The 25967-nt window shown below is 57.3% G+C and overlaps 1 protein-coding gene across 2 annotated transcripts in view; it reads right to left on the bottom strand.

The window, feature by feature from the left end:
* Positions 1-4249: 4249 nt before the first annotated feature.
* FBXL18 (F-box and leucine rich repeat protein 18) overlaps positions 4250-25967 on the bottom strand; it is a 43102-nt gene continuing 21384 nt past the window's right edge. For both annotated transcript variants that reach the window (XM_028088532.2, XM_028088531.2), the window contains exon 5: positions 4250-9460. In XM_028088532.2, the coding sequence (XP_027944333.1) occupies positions 9304-9460 (157 nt within the window). In that variant the 3' untranslated portion in view covers positions 4250-9303. The remainder of the gene's footprint in view (positions 9461-25967) is intronic.

Below are 25967 nucleotides of genomic sequence, written 5' to 3'. Positions count from 1 at the left end.
GGTCTGAACGGCCCAAACTGCCTCTCACCAGCTCCCGGGACCCTGGGCCCGACCTCATGGTGGGAACCCCACTCCCCATCATGACCCCCCCACCGAAGGCCAGCGTGTACCTGTGTGGGTCCAGGTTTCACTCTGCACAAACTTAATCCTGAATTACAGTTGTGTATAATCCTGTATTACAGCTGTGTAATACCCCACAACTTGCCTTTGGGATCAATGTCCTGTGAATAATCTTTCCTTCTATTGCACAGAGATGTGATCTGTTCTTGTTAAGAGCTCCATACTGTGTTTCTCGTGAAATTATGTTTATTCACTTTGTTTCCGTGTGTGTGTCTTGTTTTGTTTACATCAAAGAATTAAGTTCCTCCATGACCATTGTAGAAAATCTGTAAAAGGACCGAAAAGAATTAAAAGAAACAAAGTCACCAGAAATCCTTCCCTTTGGGGGACATGCCTCGGCTGGCCGCTCTGCACACAGGGAGAACGGGTCGGGGGCCGGGGGGAGAGAGGCAGTGGGGAATTCCTTGCCCACTGCCAACACTGTGGTCAAGGACACGAGTTAACGTTCGGACGGTTCTGTAGGTCAGGAGTCTGACCCATATCTCACCGGCTAAACTCCAGGTGTTACCAGGGCTGGCTCGTCCCTTAGGCTCTAGGGGAGAGCCCGTCTCCTTGGCTTCCCCAGCGACGGGAGGCCACCTGCATTCCTCGGGTCCTGGTCCCTGCCTCCAGCTTTCCCTCCTCTGCTTTCTAGGACCCTCGCGTTTACACAGGCCTAGTCTCCCCGTCCCAAAGCCCACTGATGGGTGAACTTACCTCCCCTTTGCCGTGGACCCTAACATGGTCACGGGATCTGGGGATTCAGGCATGGACACCTTTGGGGGCCCTATTCCAGAGATGGCCTGGCGGGACACTGCCAGGCCCCGGGCCCAGCCCCTGGCAGGCAGTCCGTGGGAGGGAGGGACCTGGGGCTCTGGCTACGACCACACCCCTCAATTTGGGAACAGCCAGCCGGAGGTTAGGGCTCCCCTGAACACAAAAGCAAACCTGGGGGGTGTGGGGTATCACCATTTGGGAGGACTGACATCCTCTGACATTTATTCATTTCAGTTTCCCTGCATTTGTTACTGCTTTAATGATCATCAGTGTCCTGGGTAATTAGTACATTTGGAATCAGGGAACTTGGCAATTGGGAGGTGACCTCGGAGTTCAGAAGCCAGGGACTAACACGCGAGCAGGATCATCCTGTGGCTCAGCCCACACCCCAAAATACCAGTCCACTTCCACAGCCCCCTAAAGGCGCCTCCCAGCCTTAAAAGATGCATATGTAGACCCAGAAATTTCACTAACGAGAGTCTCTCCTAAGGAAAGAATTCTAAATATAGAAAAACGCTCCAGCACAAGGGTACCAGAGCAGCTTTCTCTGGAAGAGTGGCTAATTAGAGACAACCTAATTGTCCAACGACGGGGGACCAGCGTCCATGTGACAGCGAACTGCAGTTAGACTGACGAGGCAGGAAGGACACAGGATCCTTTTATCGTCGAGGCTGAAAAGCAGGATCCTAAGTCAGATGATCACAGCCAAAGGACGTTTTTTAAAAAGCACAGAACGAGGACTCCAAGGACATTAACTAAAATATCAACAGAGGTTCTCTGTGGCGGCTGAGAATGTGGGTCACTGCTTTTCCCCTTTGCTCTACTTCTCTGAATTCTTCAAATTTTCTGGGATAAACATGATAGAAAAGTTTACCTTTAACTGAATTGGTTGTATTAGGTAACTGGGGCGTCAAAGTAGCCCAGTCCTTTGTGCGAGCGTGTGAGTGTATGTGCCCGCAATGGCTGTGTGAGCGTGTGGACGGGAATGCGTAAGAGTGTGGGTGTGAGTATGAACACCGTGAAATCCAGTGTGTGTGTGGGTGGGTGTGAGGGTGCGAGTGGCCGTGTGCGAGCCAGCACGTAAGTGCATGTGTGTGGATGTCAGTGCGAATCCGAGCTCGTGCTCGTGAGGGTGTGTGGAAGCGTGAGCGGGTGGGCCTGGGGGGGAGTGAGGGCGGCCATCCGCGGGCCGGGCCCAGCGAGTCCGGGGGGCTCCGAGCTGCACCCCTCCTGCAGGGCCTCCGTCTCCTTCCTCACTGGGGTGGGCGGTCCTCAGGGCTTCGGCCAGCCTCCACTCGCAGTGCTGCATGCAGCCTCTAAAGCCAGGGAGAAGAGGCCACGCTCACTGCCAGCCACTTCACGGGGCTCAGGGGCCAGATGGGACGGGAAAGGTCCAAGGGAAAGCAGCCTCCGTGACACCAGCAACCTCCTGGCCTGGGATCTGCGGCGGGAGACACACTCGCTCGCTCACTCACTCACCACCTGACCGCTGTGGGGCCCTGGGCGGCCCCAGGGGCTCCCAGGAGACCCTCCACTCTGCAAGGTCAGGGTTCCGCAACGCTTTCCTCCACCGCCAGGAAAGGCAAGTACTGGCAACAAATAAATCCTGCACAACACTCCTGGTGACAAAGAGTGCCCTCCCTCCCTCCTCCAGCCTCGAAGGAACCCTCCCCCCTGCACACGGGACCCCCCCCCCCCCCGGCGTTTTCATCTCTGTCACAACGAACGGCTTTACTTGAGGTCATTTTGATTTTTTTTTCTTTTGGAGGCTCAGCCTACCGACAAAGGCCAGGCTGCCTCACACAGTCAACTCCAAGTGCACGCCCCGGCCCTTCCGGGGTAGTGCCAAGCCCTTCACACTTCTCTTCCCTGACCCCGAGGCACTTGCTCAAAACCACAACACGAGTTCTCACTCCACGTGAGACACAGGCCTGTGTCCCCTTCCCTTGAACAGGGCTGACCTGTGACTGTCTCAATCAACAAAGTGTGTGGAGGTGACGCCACGGGATGTCCAAGGCTAGGGCGCATCCCCTGGGCTTTCTCAGGACCCAGCCACCATGCTGTGAGGAAACCCAACTAGCCCACGTGGCCAGACCACATGGAGAGGCCACACGTAGGCATTCTGGCCACAGGCCCAGCTGAGATCCTGGTGGAGAGCCAGCACCAACCACCGTCACCTAAGTGAAGATGCTTCCAGAAGATTCCAGCCCCCAGAAGAGGCTCCAGACACCACGCTCTGCCCTGTCCAAACACCTGCCCCGTGGAGGCCAGGGGCATCTCCCAATTGCTCGTTTATACCCTGACATTGGTGGTGGCTTGTGGTACAGCAGCAGGGGCCTATTCCCCGTGGTTTCCCAGCCCTGGCTCCGCCCCCCACCACTTACCTGTCACCCTGATGACCGGGTCACACGGGGGCTGAAGCACGGGCCACCGGGACTTCTCGCTCCTATGATCCCACAATCTAGTCTGGCTCCGGCGGCACAGAGGGTCAGTCCCGTCCCTGCTGGCCTCTCGGGCACTGTCTCCTCAGTTTCTCAGCGGCTCTGGGCGGAAGCAGACCATCGTGGGGAGTCCTGTGGGTACGCGCGCACCAAGCCTGGGCGACTGGCTTGGACAGTCGGGAAGGATGGAGGCCCCTGCCCCCTAATCGCCATTTTGCCTCAGGCGACTCCCCTCTGGAGGACAGGCGGGGAGCTCAGGAGGTGCAGCTGAGCCCTCTTCGGCCCACCTGACAGCCCCCACACCCTTGTTCCTCTGTCCCACAGCACCCTGGGGTCCCCGGCCCCTCCCGAGTCCAGGTCCCTGCTCCTGCCCGGACACCTGCTCACCTGCCCCGGTCTCTCGGGCTCAGCTGCTACCTTCTCCCCTCGCCACACTGCAGCCAGAGCCCCTTCCCAGAGCCCAGGTCTGGTGAAGGACGCTTCTGCCTAAAACAGAGGCTACAAATAAGCCCATCCCAGAAGGACGAATCCTGTGAGTCCATTCCTTCGAGGTTCCCGGAGTCGTGCGGTGCACAGAGAGCAGATGGTGGTGCCGGGGGGGCTGGGGGGCGGGGCCAGTGTGTCACCGGGACAGAGTCTCAGAGTGCAGGGATGGCACGTTCTGGAGCCGGACGGTGGTGGTGGCTGCACAACAGTGTCAATATGCTCCAGCGGCCCACAGCCTCCCTCCCTGGCCCGCAAAGGCTGACCCAGCAGCTGCCTCCTGGGTCCCCCACTGGATCTCCCGTCTCCAAGCAGGTAACCCCAACGTCAGAACAGCCGCGGGTGATGAGTGCCCCCCCCCACCGCCTTGGCCCACCCCCAGGGCTGGAGAGGCTCACAGGGGAAAGGTCAGGGAGCGTCCCTTCCGGAAGGACTGCATAATCACCTGGTTTTCTAAATCAAGTCCACTTTATTTGAAACTTTCCACATGCCACAAATTTACATGAAAATACCCATTCAAAAATGTCATTTGAACACAAAATTCAGGAGTGGGCATCGCCAGACAGAAAAGGAGGTCTGTGTGGAAAAGCAGGTGACACGTATTTGGTCACTTAGCACCTGGTCACCACATACCATGAGCCCCTTGGCCAACTCACCCCACCCTTTTAAAAACATGCTGAGCTCAAGTGCTTCTGGTCAGCCGCATACGGACAGGCAGTGGTCGAGGGCGGCCGGGGCTGGACACCCTACCTGCACTACGGCCGTCGTGTGGCCGCCTCTCCGGCCCCCTCGCCCTCCGGCCCGCCCGCTACGGTGAGCACACAGAGAAGCCTCTGGCCCACGCCGTTAGGATTCCACAGAAAACCATCCCCTCGTCAGGTTTAGCGGAGCGCTACAGACCGAACCTCCCAGGCGGTGAACGTGGCTCCCGGACCTCACGACCACGGGCAGCCCTGGGTCCCCCCGCCCGCCATTCCCCGGCTGGCTGGTCCGGAGCAGGGTGCAGCAGGTGCCCCGACCCTGTGACATGAATGCAACCTCCCCCTCCCGCCCCCCACCGTGGTTTCTGAAAAAGCTCTAGAAAGTAATTTAGACATTCAGGTGACACCATCCAGCCTGTGTCAGCGACCTTAGAGACTCCCAGTGAGAACCCCATGCCCCCAGCACAAACAAGGCCTGTGAGCACCACAAGGGCACCCGAGCCCCCGCCGCACAATCCCGTCCCCTCCTGGCGAAGTGTGGGGGAGGAGGCTCAGGGCCAGGGCCAGGGCCAAGGCCAAGGGAACTGCGGGCAGCGGTGCCCCCTTCCACATCTGCATCGGAAATCTGGGGTCTCCGCTGAAATCTGCCACCACCGGACACACTGCATTATACTCGTCCACTAATTTCTCATTTCTTATTATTCTTCCTTACAAGGCCTCGACAATTCTCAACCCCTCCAGAGCAGATAATGAGGGCCAGAGGGAGCAGGGGGCTGCCTGATACCCCCGTGCCACTCAGAGGAGGTCATGAGGGTGGGTCCCCTTCCTGCACGCTGGGGGCAGGCGGCGGGATCGTCACCTTCTTGACACAGACTCGAGGACCACTGGCACAGCCAGGACGGCACAGGCTGGTTTCAGACCCTCGAGGGCCAACAGACATCCAGGTCCCGCGGCTCCTGCGGCCCTGCTCCCCTGGCCCAGCTCTCCCAGCCAGGCCTCCGCCAAGCTTCGTCCTTGCAGCCAAGTGGCCTGCAGCCGTGGGTCCTGGCGCAGGGGCAACCGGTTAAGGGAGGCTCACCCTCAACACCCAGCCTTGCAAGAGCTGCCCGAGGTGTGTGTGGGGGGCGTCATCCCAGGGCCCGTCCTGGGCCCCAGCCACGGGCACCAGCAGAGCGCCCTCCAGCCTGGTGTTGGACACGGGGGCCCAGACCCATGAATCCTTGGGTCCTCAAGAGGACAGCTGACAGGCAGGGAGAAGATCCGCCCCCCGGGATGTATGACAGAGTGAAGTGTCCCTAATCCAGCCTCCTTGGGCTGGGAACTAAAGATACTTGCGCGTGAGAATGAAAAGCCACCGATAGGGAAGGAGGCTGCAGGCCTCTGCTCCTCTCAGGCTCCAGATGCCTCCCCCGGGGAGCACCTTCAGACCCTCCGGCCAGGTTGTATGGCACCCAAGTCAGAGCCCCGGGGGCAGGCATGCCTGGTCACCCGGGGGTGGGGTGGGGGGAGTGAGCCACAAGGTCTAGGGGCGAGGTGGGCACAGGCGGGAGGAGGGCAGGGGGCTTCTATTTTAACAAAGGGATAAATGCCCTGATCTCTCCTCCCCGTCTCTCCTCTCTCTCATACACGCACACACGCGATCACACACAGAAACGCACAAGCACGTGATCACATGCAGAAACATGCTCGCATGCACATGTGCACGCACACACGCACACCATGCACGTGTACAGACAGTACTCACATGTGTGTGCACGCAGATGTACACGCACGCGCACACGCAATCACACGCACACGCACACACGATCACATGCAGAAACGTGCTCGCATGCACATGTGCACGCACGCACACCATGCACGTGTACACAGACTACTCACATGTGCGTGCACGCAGATGTACATGCACGCACGCGCACACACGATCACACGCACACGCACACACGATCACATGCAGAAACGTGCTTGCATGCACATGTGCACGCACGCACACCATGCACGTGTACACAGACTCACATGTGCGTGCACGCAGATGTACATGCACGCACGCGCGCACACACACGATCACACGCACACGCACACGCACGATCACATGCAGAAACGTGCTCGCATGCACATGTGCACACACACGCACGTGTACACAGACTACACTCACGTGTGTGCGCACACAGATGTGCGCACGCGCACACACGCACAGCCAGCAGTGCTGACCAGGCCCCCTCTCGGCAGGCAGCATATGGTCCGCACTTAACAGCCCAGTTCTGCCAATTGGGGACCATTAGGGTGGGTTCTTTTCCCAGCATAAAATGCTGCAGAATATAAATTGCAATTAACACCGCTGCCAAAATAGCACTTAGCGAGAATAAGCACACTATTAACATCTGGTGAGTCCCGTCCCGAGGGCAGAAGCGGCGGAAGTTCTTGCTCTAGTAGCAGGATGGTTACGGGGACGCTGAGAGTACACAGTCTACTGTGTGGGGGCGGCTCTCCACGACAGCTCACGCACCCAGCCTCGGGGGGCCCTGTTTGTTGGCATAAATGCTGCTGCTGGTTAAAACTGCTTGCTCGTGAGAAGAGGCCACCCAGGCGAGGGCGTGAACACACAACAGCAGCCTAGTGGAAAGCTCATTCTCCAGCCTGAGCCCGGGCTGCTCTGGAGGAGAGAAGGGCACCCAGAGCCACCCAGAGCCCTGGGCACCCCCCCACTGGGGAACACCCCCGTGCCAGTCAGGCTGCGACCAGCCACACGCTTGCTTTGAGGAGAAGAAGTGGTCAGTTCCCGTTACCACCCCCTTCTTCGACCACCTTTGCCTGGAGGGGGGTGGTCTCTGGGCGCCACCTGAAATCCCCCAAGATGGGGGAGGGGAAGTGCACCCGCCAACTCTCAGAGCCTCATCTACAGCCATGGGGCCCCATCGGGACCTCAGCCCTGTCTCTCCGGGGCCCAGGGCAGTCTGTCCCTCAGCCTGTGAAGCCAGGCAGGGCTCTCAGACCACATCAGGACCTCTAAGGTGAAGGCTGTAGGCATTCGCCTACGGGCAGCCTGCAGACCAGTCCCTCTGGCCGGGCTGCAAAGAAGTGCCAGCCTCAGCCCAGGGCAGGGAGAGGGCATGAAAACCAGGGCGAGGAGGGAGGAGACTCACCCCACGGCACCCGTGCATTCCCCGTCCACGCAGACAGGAGGGCGGAGGGCAGAGCAGAGCCCCTGGGATGGGCAGACCGTTCCTCCCGGGGCCCTGACCCCGGGACTGCTCGATTCCTGCAGCTGTGCTGTCTGGCCTCCTGGACCCCTTCAGCCCCGCGGGGGTGGGGGCTGCAGAACTGTCCGTCCCTCAAGAACCCAGGGACGGAAAGGCAAATGAAAAGCCCCAGGGTCATGGACCCGCTCTTTTAGTAGGTAAGCTGCAGGACATGCTACACGGAATGGGGAGAGGGGGACTGTCTCCACAGACACAAAGTGGGAAGATGGCCAGGCTGGGGGCCCAGAGCAGATGGGCACCAGCAGCGTGAGCAGGGCCTGGTGGGCTCCGCACCCCCAACCCAGAGGGAGAGGGAGGCCCGGGGAGGCAGCCTCTGCAGGACTGACGTGCCCCCGCCTGGAAGCCGTCCAACGGTGCCCAGGACCCCTGGCAAGCCTCCAGGAGCATCACTGAGAGCGGTCAGGGCTGGACCCGGGTTGGAGGGAACCTGATCGCAGCCCCTTGGAAGCCACCGGCCGAGGGGCCACCGGCTCTGGGGAGTCTTGCGGTCGAGAAAGGCAGCAGGCTCAGCACAGGAAGCGTGGCCCTGGACACTGGGAGGTCACTCCCCATTTTTGGAATAGCTGCACTGAATTTTTTAAAGTGCTAAATAAAGCTATACGAAACGGGGTAGTTTGATCACTACTCTGGCCTTAAATGTCCTTTCTAAGTTTTAATATTTCAAGTTTCTTGAATGAAGCCAGGTATGTATTTCCCCAGAAACACAGATCTTCACGGAGAAGAGGTCCTAAAGCCGAGGGCCGTGCTGGCTGTACAGCGGGCTTGCCCCAGGCCTTGCCCCGCAGTCCCAGCCCCACGGGGTCCCGGCCCAGCCAGCGGCCCCAAACCTGTCTGACGCCATCTGGCTGGAAACACGCTGGAGACATAATCGAGTTAAAACATGTGTTACTGGGAAGGAGAGCCCCCAAATCTGGAGCTCCCCTCCACGCTGTGCTCCCAGCTGGCCCGAGGGAAGCCGTGCCATCGTGCCACCACGTGAGCGTGTCCGTCCCCACACACACGGTCACCCCCAGCCCCGGGCCTGAGGCCACCCCTCTGCAGAGCCTGACGGCAGGTGGCCAGAAACACATGAGACACACTGGAGGGTGGAAGAGGCGGTGGCGGGCGGGGGGGGGGCAGCACTGGGGCCCCGTGCTGCTCTGGGGACCTGGTCAGGGCCCCCGGAGAGTCAGCGCTCCGTGACGGACGAGAGTCTCAGCTCAGGAGTACCCACGCCAGGCCCTGCAGGGACAGCCGGCTCTTCCTTCTCATCCTCCTCGCGGATGGGACTCGCGTTTCACCGAGCGCCAAGAGCAAGCAAGAGGAAGCTTCGGGGGGCCCTGGGAGACGACAGGGGCACGGGATGGCCGGGCAGAGGGGGAGTCCTTCCTCTTGGGACCCAAGGGGCCCCGGTGTCCGGCAGGGGCAGGCGTGAGCAGCAGCAGCCGGGCCACACGCCCCTCAGGGCAGTCGTGCTTCCAGGCCCAGGAGACTTGACAGAGGCGACAGTGGCTGGCAGGAGGCTCGGCCGCCGGAAGCAGCTTCGCCCGGCGCTAGCTGTCCCTGTCACCACCACAGGTTCGGTGGCTCCTCAGCCACTCTGCTTTTAAATAAGGTGATCTCATCCAGGTGCACCATGGGGACGTCCCGGATGACATTGGTCAGGCCCTCGTGGAGCAGAGGGAAGATGACGACATTCAGCGCGGGCCGCTCGGCCTGGAAACTGAACCAGAGGCAAGCTGTTAGCGGGGCCCCAGGGGCGCCGGGGGAGGCGGGGAGGGGGCTGCCTGTCACCCTCCGCCGGGAGACAGCCATCGGGGCTTCGCCTGCCGAGGGAGAGAACAGGAGAGCAGCCTGTCAGAACAGGCCACCGCATTCCTGTGTAGCAGGGCCTCCTGGGAGCCACTGAAGCCACGGGAAGCCACACCCCTGGGCACCCGAGGCCCCACCGGCAGGACGACACCCTCAAGGGGTGGAGGAAGGGGACAGGCAGCCAACCCTGCGTGGCCACAGGCCACCCTCAAGGGGCACAAACTCCCAAGCCAGGCGAGCCAGCAACTCTGCCAGATGCCGCTGCTGGGAGCTATGAGCCTTCATCCAAACTCGAGACAAGTGGCTCGCCCTCCCCGCCCCACAGGGAGACAGCGTCCCCTGATGCAGCACAGATGCTCCACAGCCGTGGAGCATCTCAGGCCACCGTCCCCGGGGCCCCGCAGGGACGGCTGGTGAGGTGACCAGCCCCCTTCCCACCCAGGGAAGGTGATGCGCTGGCCACAGTCCCTCAGGCGCTCAGTGGCAGGGCCCGGTACGTAGCGGCCCACCCTGTGCACTGGCCAAGAGACGAAACAGAAGTGCCGGCTGCAGGGGGTCCGGGGAAAGGAAGACACACAGGTCCCCACAGAGTGTGACAGAAGACGTCCAGACCCCATAGTAACTTCTGTCCCACAGTCTCAAAGGGCAAGCGATGGGAAAGTGCTCACAGGACAGGGAACCTGGGCATTTGCCAAAACTAAGGCAAGTCCCCTCCAGCCCCGTGCCCGCTGGAAGGGACAAGGAAGCCTCGGCCCGGCCCGCCCTGTGGCCTCCAGAGGAGGCAGTGATGGATTTATGACACACGTAAAGTAAATGCCAGAAAGGCACTCACAAAGCTGGATATTCTGGCAATAAAGGCACCAAGGAAATGCCTCCCAGTTCTGAGCTCAGTGTTCTGCTCACGGGCAGCAGTGCCTGTGACCATGAACCTCACAGGCAAGTCCTTGCCTGCAAACCCGCTGTGTGATTTACTTGAAACAAAATATTCTTGGATGTGGGATGTGCGTGCAAAGACTCCTCTGCCTGCCTGCCCTTCCCGAGGCCGGTGCCACCCCAGGCTCTTCACAGGTTGCTGTCAAGACGCTAAAGGGGGATTGATTTCTCACCCAAAGCCAGGAATGCGGGCTGCGCTGCCTGGCCCCGCTCCCTCTACGCAGCCCCGGGCAGCTCCGGGTGGCAGCAGGCCAGGGGGCCAGGCCGACAGCACTTGGGAGCCACGCACACAAGGTCCCCGGGTCAAGGAGTGGAGATGCCCCCACCACAATTCCACCCCACTTCCTGCTTGCTCTCGGTTCACACCTGGATTCACTGGCACTTGGACAGAGCTCAGGGGAGCACACTCACAGCCGCTTTCTTTGCAAAGCCCCTCCCTGGGCCTCAAGGAGCCTGTGCGTGCTCTCAGCCACAGCCTCACGGCCCCCACCGGCCCAGATGGCCAGCGACATCACCAGAGACATCGCACAGCTCGGCGGGCCTTGCCCGGAGTGGAGACGGGAAGTGGTGACAAGTGGGAAGACGACAATCACTCATGTCCAAGTGGGGGGCTGGGGCTCCCTTTGGGAGGGAAGGGGCCCCGAGGGCGGAGGCGAGTTCTTGGCGGTGTGGGCAGGGGATGCATCCTGCCTTATAACGTATGAACGCGTTACAATGTTGTTTTGCATGATTCAAATATAGTTTGAGATTTAAGTAAACTGCCCCAGTGAAATAAAACTTCTGGCTCCCTGTGTTTAGAAGCCATTATAGGCCAGTGACTGACAGCAGGGCGGGTCACCTCTCAGGACCTCCCTCTGACCAGAGCCAATGGTACTGCTAAGGTCAAGACTCAAGGCTGTGGCTCCTGGCCATGAGTTCGGAGGACAAGAGCCAGGCCTAGGAGGTCAGTGGCCTTGCCCCCAGGCGCCAGCCTGAGGCGCCCCGAGGAGGTCTCCTGTTCTGCTCCTCAGGCTTGTCTACACCCCGTGCTGTCCTGGGCAGCAACGCGGGCATGGGACACGCATCAGGCAGAGCACAAGGCAGGCACCCCGGCCTTCCTAGAACTGCCGGCCAGGGACCGCACCGAGGAACAGAGGAGCTCCACACACAGGGGACTGCTCACCGGTTTTATTTATTTTGTTTTTTTTTAAATATTTTATTTATTTATTTGAGAGAGAGAGAATGAGAGAGATAGAGAGCATGAAAGGGAAGAGGGTCAGAGGGAGAAGCAGACTCCCTGCTGAGCAGGGAGCCCGATGTGGGACTCGATCCCGGGACTCCAGGATCATGACCCGAGCCGAAGGCAGTCGCCTAACCAACTGAGCCACCCAGGCGCCCTGCTCGCCGGTTTTAAAACTCGGCATTGTGAGCTCAGCCGCCTGGCTCCCACCAGAGGCGGGGAGAAGACCCCACGAGAAGCAGGTCAACCAGGGGTCTCCATGGATGGGGCAGAAGGCCTGCCCTTCCTGGAGGGCCTGAGGGTAGCATTAAAGTGAAACTATGCTTACACTGCTGTTTGTAATGCCCGGAAGGGAGGTACTGCATTGGAGAAAAATCTCTACCCGAGCCGCTGCAACCTTACCCTGGGTATTTAACATGCACCTTCAGCTATCCGAAAATCTGAGGTCCACAAATACCTTCTCTGAATGCTCCTGGGGGAAGAAAAGAGGTTTTGTTCGTTTCTAAACTATTGTTTTGTTTAAAGAGAAAATATGACAGGCGCGCCTGATGGCGCAGTCAGTTAAGCGTCTGCCTTCAGCTCAGGTCACGATCTCGGGGTCCTGGAATCGAGCCCCACGTCAGGCTCCCTGCTCAGCAGAAGTCTGCTTCTTCTCAAATGTGCTCGCTCACTCTCTCTCAAATAAGTAAATTTTAAAGATCTTTAAAAAAATAAATAAAGAGAAAATATAACAGAAATGTGTGCAGGAGTGCAGAGAGGCCCCGCTCTCGGGGACAGAGCCCCCGCCCCGCTTTCAGCTGGGCCAGCCACCTGCCCTGCCCGCCTCCTCATCTGCGTCCTGCTGCTGCACGTTATCCTGTGGTACCAGACACACTTGTTCTGGACGTGGCTCAGGTGACAGATCGAAACATACGCAATGGGAGTCAGGTTTGCTGCACTTCCTTCCAGTCCTTGACGTCTTTATGTTAAACAAAGACCGTGTCCACCCCGGCCTGACAGACAGTACCCAGCCCTGCCCGGCCTCGGGCCGGCTTGCCCGGACCTCCCGCTCGGCCCTCAGGGCAGGACACCCACTCACGCGTCGTCCCTGGTGGACACATGTGTGGAGGCTTCTCTCTTACTGTTGTACTAATAAGCATCATTTAATATAGCATAATTATTTCTGCATCTTGAACTGTAGCCTCAGAATAAATCCCAGAAATAGGATTACTGGGTCAAATGTATGAACACTTTTATTTTTTTATTTTTATTTTTTTAAAGATTTTATTTATTTATTTGAGAGAGAGAGAATGAGAGAGAGAGCATGAGAGGGAAGAGGGTCAGAGGGAGAAGCAGACTCCCTGCTGAGCAGGAAGCCCGATGCGGGACTCGATCCCGGGACTCCAGGATCATGACCTGAGCCGAAGGCAGTCGCTTAACCAACTGAGCCACCCAGGCGCCCCGTATGAACACTTTTATACCTCAAAAGACAAGCCTTCAGAGGCGCCTGGGTGGCTCAGTCGTTAAGCGTCTGCCTTCGGCTCAGGTCATGATCCCGGGGTCCTGGGATCGAGCCCCGCATCGGGCTCTCTGCTCCGCAGGAAGCCTGCTTCTCCCTCTGCCTCTCCCCCTGCTTGTGTTCCCCTCTCTCACTGTCTCTCTGTCAAATACATAAGTAAAATCTTAGTATTCTGAGTCCTTTCCCTTTAAAAAAGAAAAAAGAGACAAGCCTTCAACAAACTCAGACACCTCTTAAGGGCCACAGTCAGAAGCCAGTGGACCCACCCACCCTAATTGGGTCAAGAGAACACGGTTCCGGAGCCATCAAAACGGAATGGCTGGGAAAAGACCCCCAATCTCCTAGAACACCTTCATCTTGTAAGTCCACTTTACAGCTGCCTGTGGCCCTCAGAGAAGCAGAGAGAACCAGCCTGGGCTCCATGCTCATCATCACCACAAGCAGATGACCGGTGGCTCAGGAAAGGTACATCCTGCGGTCACCGTGCCGGAACCAGTCTGGGCCTGACTCCACAGCGAGGGTTGGGCCCTGGGACCTCAAGGCCTGCGGGCGTCAGAACCGGAAAGGGGTCTTGGAGGGACAGGCCGGGAAGCAGTCCAGAGGCAGAACGCGTTCAATCAGCTACGAAACACCTGCTGGGTGTGCTTCTTTGCCAGAGAAACGAGAAACAACACTGAAGCCGACAGCCTCTTCCCCCCAAGATAAAGGTCTTATAGAAAAGCCCAAGGAGCGAGATAGGTGAGAAGAACCACTCAGGCGTGCCCTAACAACGGTCTTCGAGCAGCACAAAGGCAGACGGAGGCCAGAATAAAACAACCCGGAGGTGATAAGGGGACGTCTGTCAAAGGTCAAAGTGCACAGAGCTCAGACGCTGCTCCGGGGAGGAGCGCGGGGAGCACCTTCCGAGCTCCCCGATAATCCCACGGACGCCCAGAGCCTACCTCAGGGCGGCCTGGAACCAGCCCAGACCCCTGCTTCTGCCCGCCGATCCTGCCCTCACAGCCATGGAGGACCCTAGGAGAGACTACTTGAGGTGGGAAAGGTCTCCCGCCCACCAGCAGATGCAACCACGGCCCACCGTGGGGCACTGGACCTCATCCCTCCACTCAGGCAGCCTGGACAATCTGGACCACGAGAGATTTAATCCCTGAACGGCTTCCACGCCAATCAGCAGCCGGGGGCTACAGTCTGGCTCCTGATGTCCTCTCCACCCACACCGGCTGGTGGCCACCGTGGCTCCCACAGCACCTGGCCCAAGGCCCAGATCCAGCCCAGGGGCCTCCTGCACACGCAGAGCCAGAACTCGCCAGCCTCCAAGCTCTGAGACAAGGCCGAGGGTCCCCTGCCCCGAACCTGCAGAAGTAAAGCCCAGTCTGCCTGGTCCTTTTCCGGGTCACATGCGGCTCGGCATTCCAGATAGGAATGACGAAATGCTCCCAGAAATCCACCTCGAGAACGCGGCGAACCGATGCGATTCCCGATGGAGCTCGACTGCCCCTTTAACAGCAATTAAGGCCGTAAAACAGTGCTAATTCTGTATTGTAACATCCACTTTCCATTCTAGAGCTCCCAGGGTTCCCCAGACTTAAACAATTAATCGCTCCATCTGTAAACTTTACTCATTTCTAAACACGTTTACAGAACACAAACACAGACGGAGCCGAGCGCGTTTTCGGGGCAGGAAGCGGCACATCGGAGCAGGAGGCCCAGAGGCGCGGCCCAGGCCCAGGGGCTCGGCCCGCGCACTTGCCAGCAAGGAGCAGGGCGGCGGGGCAGGGCGGGGAGCCGTGCTCGGCGGCTCGGGCGGCTCAGGACCTGCAGCAAACCGCCTGCCGGCCTCGCAGGCCCACATTCCTTGCCAGCACAAGCCTTTGCTGAGAAACGCACTCCGGGACACCTGGGGGAAGGAATTTCCACGGGGCCTCCGAGGCAGAGACCTGACCCCGACTGGCGGAATGTCCGACCCGTCCGACCCGAGTCGCGCCTGCTCCCGCCCAGGCACGGGGTTCCCGACATTCCTAGGAAAGGCGGCTACACGGCTCCAACCCACGACCCCCTGAGGGTGACAACCGACAGAGGTCAGTGACAAGTAAACACACGTGGCCTGGAAGGACCAGGAATGGACATGGCCCCCGACGCCGCTGCACCTTCTGGAGAGCACTCGGGCAAGCTTCAGAACCAGCTCGTCCTCACCTCAGACAACTCCAGCAACATGCAGGGGACACGTCAGGGCACAAGCCTCTTCTGCCCCCCCCTCGCTTCCCCAAGTGCCCCAGCCATTCACACAGGGCGCTGCGGGATGTCCCGGGAGCAGCGGAGAGCCGTTCCCTTGCAATCCGCGAACCTCACACAACCAGGCTGCCTCGTCTGCAGAAGACCCCGCCACCACCCAAGTAACACGCACAGAGTGGCCAATGACGCCATCACCAGAGGATTACAGCAGTGTGGGAGGCAGGGACCACGGCTGCTACTTCCAACAGGAGAGTCCGCTCACGCAGGAAATGACCAGCTCAAAGTCACAGAGCCAGCAAGTGTAGAGGCCACGGCGTGAGCGCCGCTCATGCGATCCGAGGGAGAAGGTGGGAGTGACCTCAGCCGGAGGCCACATGGACCAAAGCAAGTTGCTGTCACTCGGCGTAGGACACCATGAAGACTGGAGTGCGGGCATTGCCCTTGCCCAACCCCTGGGAGCCACGAGGCCTCGCAGGCGGCTTCCAGGAAGGGCAGGATCAAAGAAAATCGGAGAGGCTGACAGCCCCTCGGAAGGGGCCTCCCACCCGGTACCAGGCGGGTACGTGGCCGGCAGAGGTGTGGCTCAGTGCACAGCCCGGACAGGAAGAAGCAAAGGGCAGTCCCGCTGCAGAGGGCCACGTGGCGCAGCTCCCGCACCGGACACTGCCCGGGGGCCCAGACGGAGGGCAGCCCGGCGGGGCGGCCGCGCCGGTGCTCACTCGGCCAGGACAGGACGCCTCTGGGTTTCCAGAGGGACAGCAAATGGGACACACAGAGGCTGGCTCCGGGCAGGGCGTCTAAGGCCGGGAGGGAAGTGGGGGTGGACACGTGACCCGATGAACTTGGGGTGTTTTCACGGTGGGGGTGGGAGGAGGAGGGATGCAGGCGGGAAGCTTCGTCTTGCTCCCCCCAAGGGGCCCCGAGAGCTTCCAAGCCCACAGGTGTCGCTCCAGACCCAGCTCTAGACCCAAACCTGACAGTGGGAAACCAGAGGGACCCGAACGGGGGAACATGCAGAAGAAGCCCCTCCAAACCTAGCGGGGGTGATGCCACAGAGGGCAGAGTAGGGCCCAAATGGTAACGTTTCAAACTTGCAAGAGCAAAGAACAGAAAATAAGAGTAATAAATAAAATAAATAAATAAAATACAACAATAAGAATGCCTGTCAGGATGCCGCACCTGGTGCTGGACACACGTCACCGCCACCAACTCCCCTCCCAGCTGAGGAAGCTGAGGCAGCCGCCGAAGGCCAGCCACCTCCTGCGAGGCAGGGCTAGGCTGCGAACCCGGGTCCCAGTGGGGCCAAAGCTGCTGGCGTCGGTGCCGGGCCCACAGGGGGCACCAGAGCGCGGCCTCTGAGACGCAGCCACGTGTAGGTCAGACACGCGAGCCGGCGGGAAGGTGCTGGGCCGCACAGAGGCGCCAGGACTGCAGGTGTCACACCAGCCGGGCTGCCGGGCTGAGTCACAGGGAGTCAGGGAGAAACCAGACCTCCACACTCCAGGCCAGGGGTAGCACAACAGCCTGGGGCCGGGAGCTCCTCTCACTCAGTGGTTTTCTGAGCCTGAGGCAGGGAAGGAGATAAGAAAAAAGAAAGGCCTCAGAAAAGGGAGAAGAGGTTCCAGCCTTTTCCCTTTTCAGGTCCCCCCCCCCCCCCCCCCCCGTTGGGACACAGGCCTAGCGGAGAAACCACGGTTACTGTGAGCCATGGCGCCATCTGCTGGGTACCTCATAGAAAAGCAGCCGGGGCCCCGCTTGGCCGCAAGACTGGCAGGAAGGCCAGCAGGAAGGCCAGCAGGTAGGCCAGCAGGTCCCCTGTCTGCGGCCGAGCTGCCCGGAGCCACCATATGCTGCTTCCCAGCCAGGAAAGACCTCTGCAGGCCGTGCCGGACAGCCCAGACCCAGACCCACAGCCGGGCCACGCCCCAGACAACAGTGGGCAGCAGAGGATATCCGCAGACAGGCTCCAGGGCCTCTCCCATCAGGCTGCATCTCAGCCTGCCCCCGGCAGCACGGCTGGAGGAGAAAGGCTTCCAGTAGACCTGGATCTGGATGCAGTCCTGACAAGCCCAGAAGATTCTTCAGCCCCGTGAGCCTCCCTCAGGGCTTGGGGCCTCCGGCTGAGATGCCCACATGGCTCTGGAGAGCCCCACGCAGCACCCGGCACAGCCTTCTGGAGGGGGCGGGTGCCCTTCTTCCCTCTGGACACAACCTCCCGTCCTGCCCATGCTGGGGTCCAGGCTGCACTCCAGCTGCGCCTCCCAGAGCCTCGGTTTCCCCATCTACACACTGGGGCTAACAGCATGTATCTCACAGAAGTTCTGGGAGGCTTGAACAACAGAGGAATAACAGGGTGCTGGCATGCAAACGGGGTGCTCACACAGCCCCCAGCGTCCAAGACAGGGGCCCAGAGCAGAAGCTCCAAGAGGTTTGCTGGAGGAACACACAAGGGCAGTCACACACACAGGGTTCTCAGCACGGCAGGCCAGAGTGGGCCCTTAACGCCCCGTCGCCAGCACCAGGCACTCAGTGGGCCCCACCACGGCCAGGGCCTGTGCCAGGTACTGGTTGGTACACAGGGACAGAGGGACTGGTGCAGCTTCTGCCCAGGAAGTCCACTGAGCCAAGGCCAGCTCCGGGTCTGGCTGGCCTCAGGTACCGTGCTCCAGGTGTCGGCCAGGACCAGCACCCACCAGGGCCACCAGTGAGCCCGACCCTGCACCTGGCTGGTGCTCACAGCACAAAGATGCACTGGGAAAGCAGAGCTATCACACACCAGTCCAAACCTCATTATCTGACGGGGCTGCAAAGAACATACCGTGTGTGCTACGCTTCCTAAGAAAGGGGCAGGTGGGCACAATCCGAGAGACCAGAGGAGGGAGCTCAGAGCCCAGCAGGGGCTGCACCCAAGCAGGCCACCAGGACGGGCCAGGAGGACGCGAGCAGGCTACAGGCAGAAATGGTGTGCAGGCAGGGACCTTGTGAATAGAACCAAGAGTGAGAAAGAGAAGCTCCAAGCAGGGACTGGCATCTCAGAGCCAAGTCTGATCAGCTGGCTGGGAGCACTGTGTTGAGAAGGATTCTGAAGATCAGAATGACAAAGCAGCTCCATCACCTAGTGATGCCTACACGGGGAGGCAGATGTCCACGCCCTCTCTTGTCACAAGCACAATCTCTAAACCACATGGTGACCTCAGATATTCTCTGTTTCCGAGAAGCCTCATGTGTAACAGCGGGAAAACCCAAAGCTGGTTCCCATCTCTGCAGGAAGCTCCCCTTCAGGGGTGAAAAGTGGCAGAGCCATTGGCTCTTGGCAACAGGAGGGAGCCGACGGGCCAGTCCAAGCCCCTGTGGGCAGAACACGTCTAGCAGGGAGATGTCAGCTCCCCAGAGCTGGAGCCCCCAGGACAGTGGTGACCTACTATGAGTCAGTGAGGCTGACAGAGTACCAACGACTCTTCCTGAAGGCTAAAAGGGCAGAGCTGCCCCTCGTCTTCATCACTGCACCTGAGGAAACCAACCTTTGCCTCCTCCTACGCAGCCACCAGCCCAGTGGGGAGAGAGCAGGTGGATGGGGAGAGGACCTGCCCTGCACCCCCACTTCCCAGAGAGCTATGGTCCATCCCAAAGCCCACGTGCCAGGGCACTGGACAGCCAGCATCTGATTCTGCCCTCTGAAAAGTGAGCACGCATAGGCATCAGCTTCATTTTACACGAGGATGCTAAAGTGTGCAAACACGATGGTAAGTGTGCCCTGGCCAACACCCAGGCCTCTCCCCGGGTTCCAGAGCCATAAAACTCAAGGTGTAAAGTGAAGAGAAGTCAGTAATACACATAGTTAACTATGACGGCCGCACCAGAAACCACTATGACACCCATGTAATGGATACGAAACAGAACTAAAAATAATCATTTGCAGATTTATCGACACAAAAACCATCCACGACGTGTTAAATTTTTTAAAAATCAGGGGGCGCCTGGGTGGCTCAGTGATTAAACGGCTGCCTTCGGTTCATGTCATGATCCCAGCGTCCTGGGATCGAGCCCCGCATTGGGCTCCCTGCTCAGCGGGAAGCAAGGAGAGAGAGAGCACAAGCAGGGGGAGCAGCAGAGGGAGAGGGAGCAGCAGACTCCTCTCTGAGCAGGGAGCCCGACGCCGAGTTAGATCCCCCTCCCCCTGCTTGTGTTCCCTCTCTCGCTGTGTCTCTCTCTGTCAAAATAAATAAATAAAATCTTTTTTTTTAAGATTTTATTTATTCATTTCAGATACAGAGATACAGAGAGAGAGAGAGCACGAACAGGGGGAGAGGCAGAGGGAGAGGGAGAAGCAGGCTTCCCGCTGAGCCAGGAGCCCGATGCGGGGCTCGATCCCAGGACCCTGGGACCATGACCTGAGCCGAAGGCAGACGCCTAACCATCTGAGCCACCCAGGCACTCCCAAAAAATAAAATCTTAAAAAAAAAATTAAAATTAAAAAAATAAAAATCAGGGTAGGGGCGTCTGGCTGGCTCAGTCAACAGAGCATGCAACTCCTGTGGTTGTGAGTTCAAGCCCCATGCTCGGTATAGAGATTACTTAAAAATAAAATCTTAGGGGCGCCTCGGTGGCTCAGTCGTTAAGCGTCTGCCTTTGGCTCTGGTCGTGATCTCGGGGTCCTGGGATCTAGCTCCACGTCGGGCTCCCTGCTCAGAGGGGAGTCTGCTTCTCCCTCTCCCTCTCCCGCTCCCCCTGCTTATGCTCTCTCTCTCCAGCGCGCTCTCTCTCTCTCTCTCAAATAAATAAATAAATAAATAAAATCTTTTTTAAAAAATCAGAGTACAAAACCATATGATAATTGTGTCCCAGGTCCTCCAGCCATGATGACCTCTGCTTGGTGGAAACATGGAGAGCTTTCACTTAAAAGTAGCTTGAGGCAGGGCGCCTGGGTGGCTCAGTCGCTGGGCGTCTGCCTTCAGCTCAGGTCATGATCCCAGGGTCCTGGGATTGAGCCCTGCATCAGGCTCCCCGCTCGATGGGAAGCCTGCTGCTCCCTCTCCCGCTCCCCCTGCTTGTGTTCCCTCTCTCGCTGTGTCTCTCTCTGTCAAATAAATAAATAAAATCTTAAAAAAAAAAAAAAAGGAAGGGGCGCCTGGGTGGCTCAGATGGTTAAGCGTCTGTCTTCGGCTCGGGTCGTGATCCCAGGGTCCTGGGATCGAGCCCCACATCGGGCTCCTGGCTCGGTGACGAGCCTGCTTCTCCCTCTGCCTCTCTCCCTGCTCGTGCTTTCTCTCTGTATCTCTGTCTCAAATGAATAAATAAAATCTTAAAAAAAAAAAAAAGGCAGAAACTATAAAAAAAAAAAAGGTAGCTTGAGGCATGGTCCAAATTTTTAGAAATATTATAAACACATATTATTTTAACAACCAGGGAGGGAAAACCTTAGCTCATAAGATTTCTCCTGAGAAGTTCAGCAGCAAACCACAAAGCCAACAGACTGACATGAAGTCTGTCTGGCAAGGCCACCAGAGTCTTCGAATTTGGGAGACCTCCTGGCTGATGGCTCTTCTCATAATTTTGTGAGCAGCTGGGGCCTCCTCCCTGTCGTTAGCATCCCTGACCCTCAGGACACAAAACCGGGGGAGGAAGCGGTGACCGTCTTGGCCGTGCTGAAACGAGGCACCCAGGCTCAGCTCTCGGAAGCACCACGCACTCCTCACGAGAGGTCAATAAATGGCCACTGCCCAAACCACCTGCCCGGGTCAAAGTCTCTCCAGGAAGCACTCCTCCGGACTTACTCAAAATCTCCAGGAAGCCACACTCACTAGGGGACGAGGGGGCCCTGCTCTGCAGGGAACTACAGGCAAGGGAGCCCCCAGTGGAGGGCAGGAGGGGAAACGCTGCCACACGAGGAGCGGGAAGCATTTTAAATCCACTGCCTTCACCCACAACCCCCCAAGTAGCTACTGCTTCGGTGTCTACACAAAGTGCAAAGACAGAAAGAATTTAGAGTTAAAAGATCTTAGCATCAGGGCACCGGGCTGGCGAGGGCGGTGGAACGTGTGACTCTTGATCTCGGGGTTGTGAGTTCGAGCCCCACGTTGGGTGTAGAGATTACTGAAAAATAAAGCCTTTAAAAAGAAAAAGATCTTAGCATCAATTCACAGAAACAGAAAGTGGAATAGAGACTCTCAGGGGCCGGGGGTTAGCGGTTCATGGGGACAGTGTCGTCTGGGAAGACACACAAATCCGGAGCCAGATGGTACTGATGGCTGTGAAACACTGACACCATAGAAACGCCTCAGAGATACCTCGGACCCCGTTCCAGACGCCACACCACGCCAAGGACTGAGACGCAGTGAGGATCACAACAGTGCGAGCCACAGGAACTGCTCAGTTTCCCGGGGCAGATAACAGTTAGGTTGACTCCGTGCTGTCGTCTGGCATTATTACAAACAATCTGCAGACCTTAATTAAAAAATACTTTATTGCTAAACAATGCTAACCATTAACTGAGCTTCCACGGAGTCGTAACCACTGATCACAGGTCAGCATAACAAATAGGACAATAGAAAAGTTTGAAATGTTGCGAGAATGGCCAAAATGTGACACAGAGACACACGGTGAGAAAAGATGGAAAAACGACACTAAAATTGCTCCGTGCAGGGTTGTCACGAACCTTCGATTTTTTTTTTTTTTTAAAGATTTTATTTACTTATTTGATAGACAGAGACAGCGAGAGAGGGAACACAAGCAGAGGGAGTGGGAGAGGGAGAAGCAGGCCTCCCGCTGAGCAGGGAGCCCGATGCGGGGCTCGATCCCAGGACCCTGGGACCACGACCTGAGCCGAAGGCAGACGCTTAACAACTGAGCCACCCAGGCGCCCCACAAACCTTCAATTTGTAAGAAAAAAAAACAAAAAACAGCATCTATGGATAAAGAATAAAGTGAGGCATGCCTCTACACTTAAAAATGGTCAAAATGGTAAGGTTTATGTGTATAAAAAAATTTTCAAAATTAAAAAATATCTTCCTCTTAAAAAAAATAAGAGAAGAAAGAAAGGAGGGAAGGAAGGAAGGAAGGAAGAAGGAAAGAGGGGCACCTGGGTGGCTCAGTCGTTAAGCGTCTGCCTTCGGCTCAGGTCATGATCCCAGGGTCCTGGGATCGAGCCCCGCATCGGGCTCCCTGCTCCGCGGGCAGCCTGCTTCTCCCTCTCCCACTCCCCCTGCTTGTGTTCCCTCTCTCGCTGTGTCTCTCTCTGTCAAATAAATAAATAAAACCTTAAGAAAGAAAGAGAGAGAGAGAGAGAGAAAGAAAGAAAGAAAGGAAAAAAGAAAGAAAAGAAAGGAAAAGAAAAAAGAAAAGAAACTTTTGCACCTCAAAGGGCTTCAGCCCAGAGGAGAAAGGTAGAGACTGCCAATGTGGCATTTCTTCCCACACTCGCTGCAGAGACAGCCCAGTGCCCATCAGGCCGCATGAGCCCCACCGGAGGTGAGTAATCGGATATTGACCATCCGAGCCTTCAGTTCCACCCCTTGCCTGACGTCCCCAGCTGAGCTGGGAGTGCAGCAATCCCAAGAGTCTGCACATGACATTCACTGCCGTCACACAGCCCAGTGGGGACCCAGAGGGCCTGTGGAGCACTGCAGAGGGGCCCACAGGCCACACGGGCCATGGCATCCAGAGTGTTCCACCGAAGGGGAGCCTGTGAACACCGCCCCCTCAACTGCCTTCCCACAACCTGCAGCTGACCCAAGCTCAGCATTTCCTGCTGGAGGGACAGGGTACACCTCGCTGGCCAAAGGTGTATCTGGGCCCTTGTTTAGTTAACACAAGCCCCAGTGCGAACCGGGTTTACAGGGAATCTTTTGAGCTTTCAGCACCAGCAGCGAAGGACTCAGGATTACACGCGGTGATCCCGGGGGAGGTTCCCCAGAGCCATCACTCGAAGCCCATTTGGCTGTACTTGGCACACAAGCCAACCAGCTTTGATACCTGCATTCTGAGAACACGGTGAAGAACAAGCTGCAGCTTTAAAAGGAAGCTCTGCGAGGAGAAGGGCAGTGGAGGTCACTGAACGCATGACAACAATCTGAAACGACGGTGAACACAGCAGGCGGGAAAAACGCAGTAGCTTTGGGAGCCCCGATACGGTGGGCCCGCTGACTAGCAGAAGCAGCACGGACTCTCACCACTGAGCACCCCACCCGAAGCCACAGCGAAGGCACACCGGTGCCGAGCTTTCCTCTTCCCCTCCCCAGAGAAAGCCAACAGAAAAGCAAGGGCTCTGCAGAGCTGATCACAGACGAGGATATGGCCTGGTGATAAACACAGCAGACGACGCTCGCTGGGAACAGATGAGACCCAAGGATGGACAGCAGGAGGGCCATCCTCACCCAGGCGACCAGGAAAATTTGGAAGTCCAACAATACAAAGGAGTATGACAAGGGCATGGGGCAGGGACTCTCACAGCCCGTAAGCAGAAGCGGGGCTCGGGAGCATCACTTTGGAGAGCATTTGGGCATCTTCTTGAACACACGCTAAGTGAACACACTCCCTTCTAGGAGTCTGCAGACTGCACGTGGGGGAGCCTGCACGAGGACCTTCCTGGGGACAGAGGAAACACGGGACACAACCCGAATACCCATCAGCACAACAGATATGCAAAATGTGACGAATCCACCGGGGGGATCAGCACACACAGCGTTCAGCAGGAACGGAACAGCCCCAGTGAAGGGCCAACAACAAAGCTCAAATCCACATCAGATGAAAAGCACAGGCCGCACAACCACGTGCAGTGTTACACGTCTGTGGGTGTGACAGACACACAGAAACAAAGCCCCGTGCCCTTGAGCGCTCCTGCGGATTTGAAAAGCAGACTCATACTGGTAGGTTCAGCAAGTCTGAGGAGCTACACTTTAATCGATACATGATAATCTTTTATTTCTATTTTTTTAAAGCTTCTTTTTTTTTTTTAAAGATTTTATTTATTTATTTGAGAGAGAGAGAATGAAAGAGAGAGAAAGCACATGAGGGGGGGAAGGGTCAGAGGGAGAAGCAGACTCCCTGCTGAGCAGGAAACCCGATGCGGGACTCGATCCAGGGACTCCAGGATCATGACCTGAGCCGAAGGCAGTCGCTTAACCAACTGAGCCACCCAGGCGCCCTATTTTTTTAAAGCTTCTTAAAATAAATTTCTAAGGGAATGCAGAAGAAGCCAGAGCCGAGGTTCCATGTCTGCGAGGTCCTTGGAGCCGTCAGACTCGCAGAGACAGAACGTAGATGGTGGGAGCCGGGTCTGGGCAGGGGCTGGGAGGTTAGCGTTCATGCAGACAGAGCCTCCGTTTGGGAAGATGAAGTTGGGGTGGAGGGAGGGCTGCACAACAGCGGGCATGGGCTCGATGTCCCTGGACTATACACTTACACAGTTAAAACGGGAAACTGTATTATGTATATTTTACCACAATGAAAAGAGAATGCAGGGAGGTAAGAAGAATGAGCAATAGCGGTACAAACTGAACTCCAACATACACATCATTAAGAAAAAAAGCAAAGCTCATATAAGAAATAGGAGAAAATACTATCCGTTCACTTGTGCAAAAAAATACAGAAAGAATAACCAAGAAGTGACAAGACCGCCTGTCTGCAGGGGCGGTGAGGTGGAGGGAAGGGGACACGGGGCGGCACTTCTCCAAGGACGCCACTTGATAGAGAACGGACTCTGAGTCACAGCGAGGCTTCACATACCAAAACCCCGGACAAACAAAACCTACCAGGACATGGTGTGAATGCCCAATGCAATATAATGCAGTAATAAAGGAACCTGACTGCATTACAAACAAGCGACATGACCATACTGAAGGGAGTGGGAAGCAAAGAACAATCCTGGGTAATTCTGGAAGGCAGGATACCACAAGCATCAGGCAAGAGCGTGAACACATACTACCCTCCAGGCAGTGAGCTGGGTTTTCAAAACTGCCTTACCTGTGCGCACTAGAGTGGAATGAACCAGCAAACACACTGTGGATGGTGACAGCCAGCCTGTTCACCGATGGGGGTAAGTCATGAGGAAGGAGGCGGAGCCTGCAGGAACTCTGGGATACTGGGCTGGGACGCAAGGCATCAGTATGAACTCGTTTTTAATACCGATGCAAATGGGTGATAAGGAAATACAGGGGTGTGTGTGTGTGTGTGTGTATGTGTGTGTGTGTGTGTGTGTGTGTGTGTGTGCGCAAGAACATACGCAGATGAATTTCCTACTCTGTCCATGACGGGGCCTGGAGGCAATGACACCCCAGCAGCAGTGAGCACACCCAACACCCAACCTTGGTTTCTAATTCCACCCTCCAATAAAAGGAGCCAGGCTCCACAAAGAAATGGTTGGTTTCAGGCCTGGGGCTGGAATGTCTGGTAGTGACAGGAAGGAAGGAAGTGCTCAGAAAAGGAAGGGGCATGTTGCAAGGGCACAGGACCCAGTCTGAAAGAACACCCCCATGGCCAAATCTGGAACAATCTGAGCAACCACATGAACAGTGTGAGCATGATGAAAACCCACTGAAT

The sequence above is a fragment of the Eumetopias jubatus genome, unplaced genomic scaffold, assembly GCF_037043125.1.
Source record: "Eumetopias jubatus isolate StellerSeaLion01/CBP00866 unplaced genomic scaffold, mEumJub1_p1.0 scaffold_12, whole genome shotgun sequence".
NCBI classification, from domain to species: domain Eukaryota; kingdom Metazoa; phylum Chordata; class Mammalia; order Carnivora; family Otariidae; genus Eumetopias; species Eumetopias jubatus.
The sequence above is the reverse complement of the archived record's forward strand: the minus strand, read 5'-3'. Positions and strand labels throughout refer to the sequence as shown.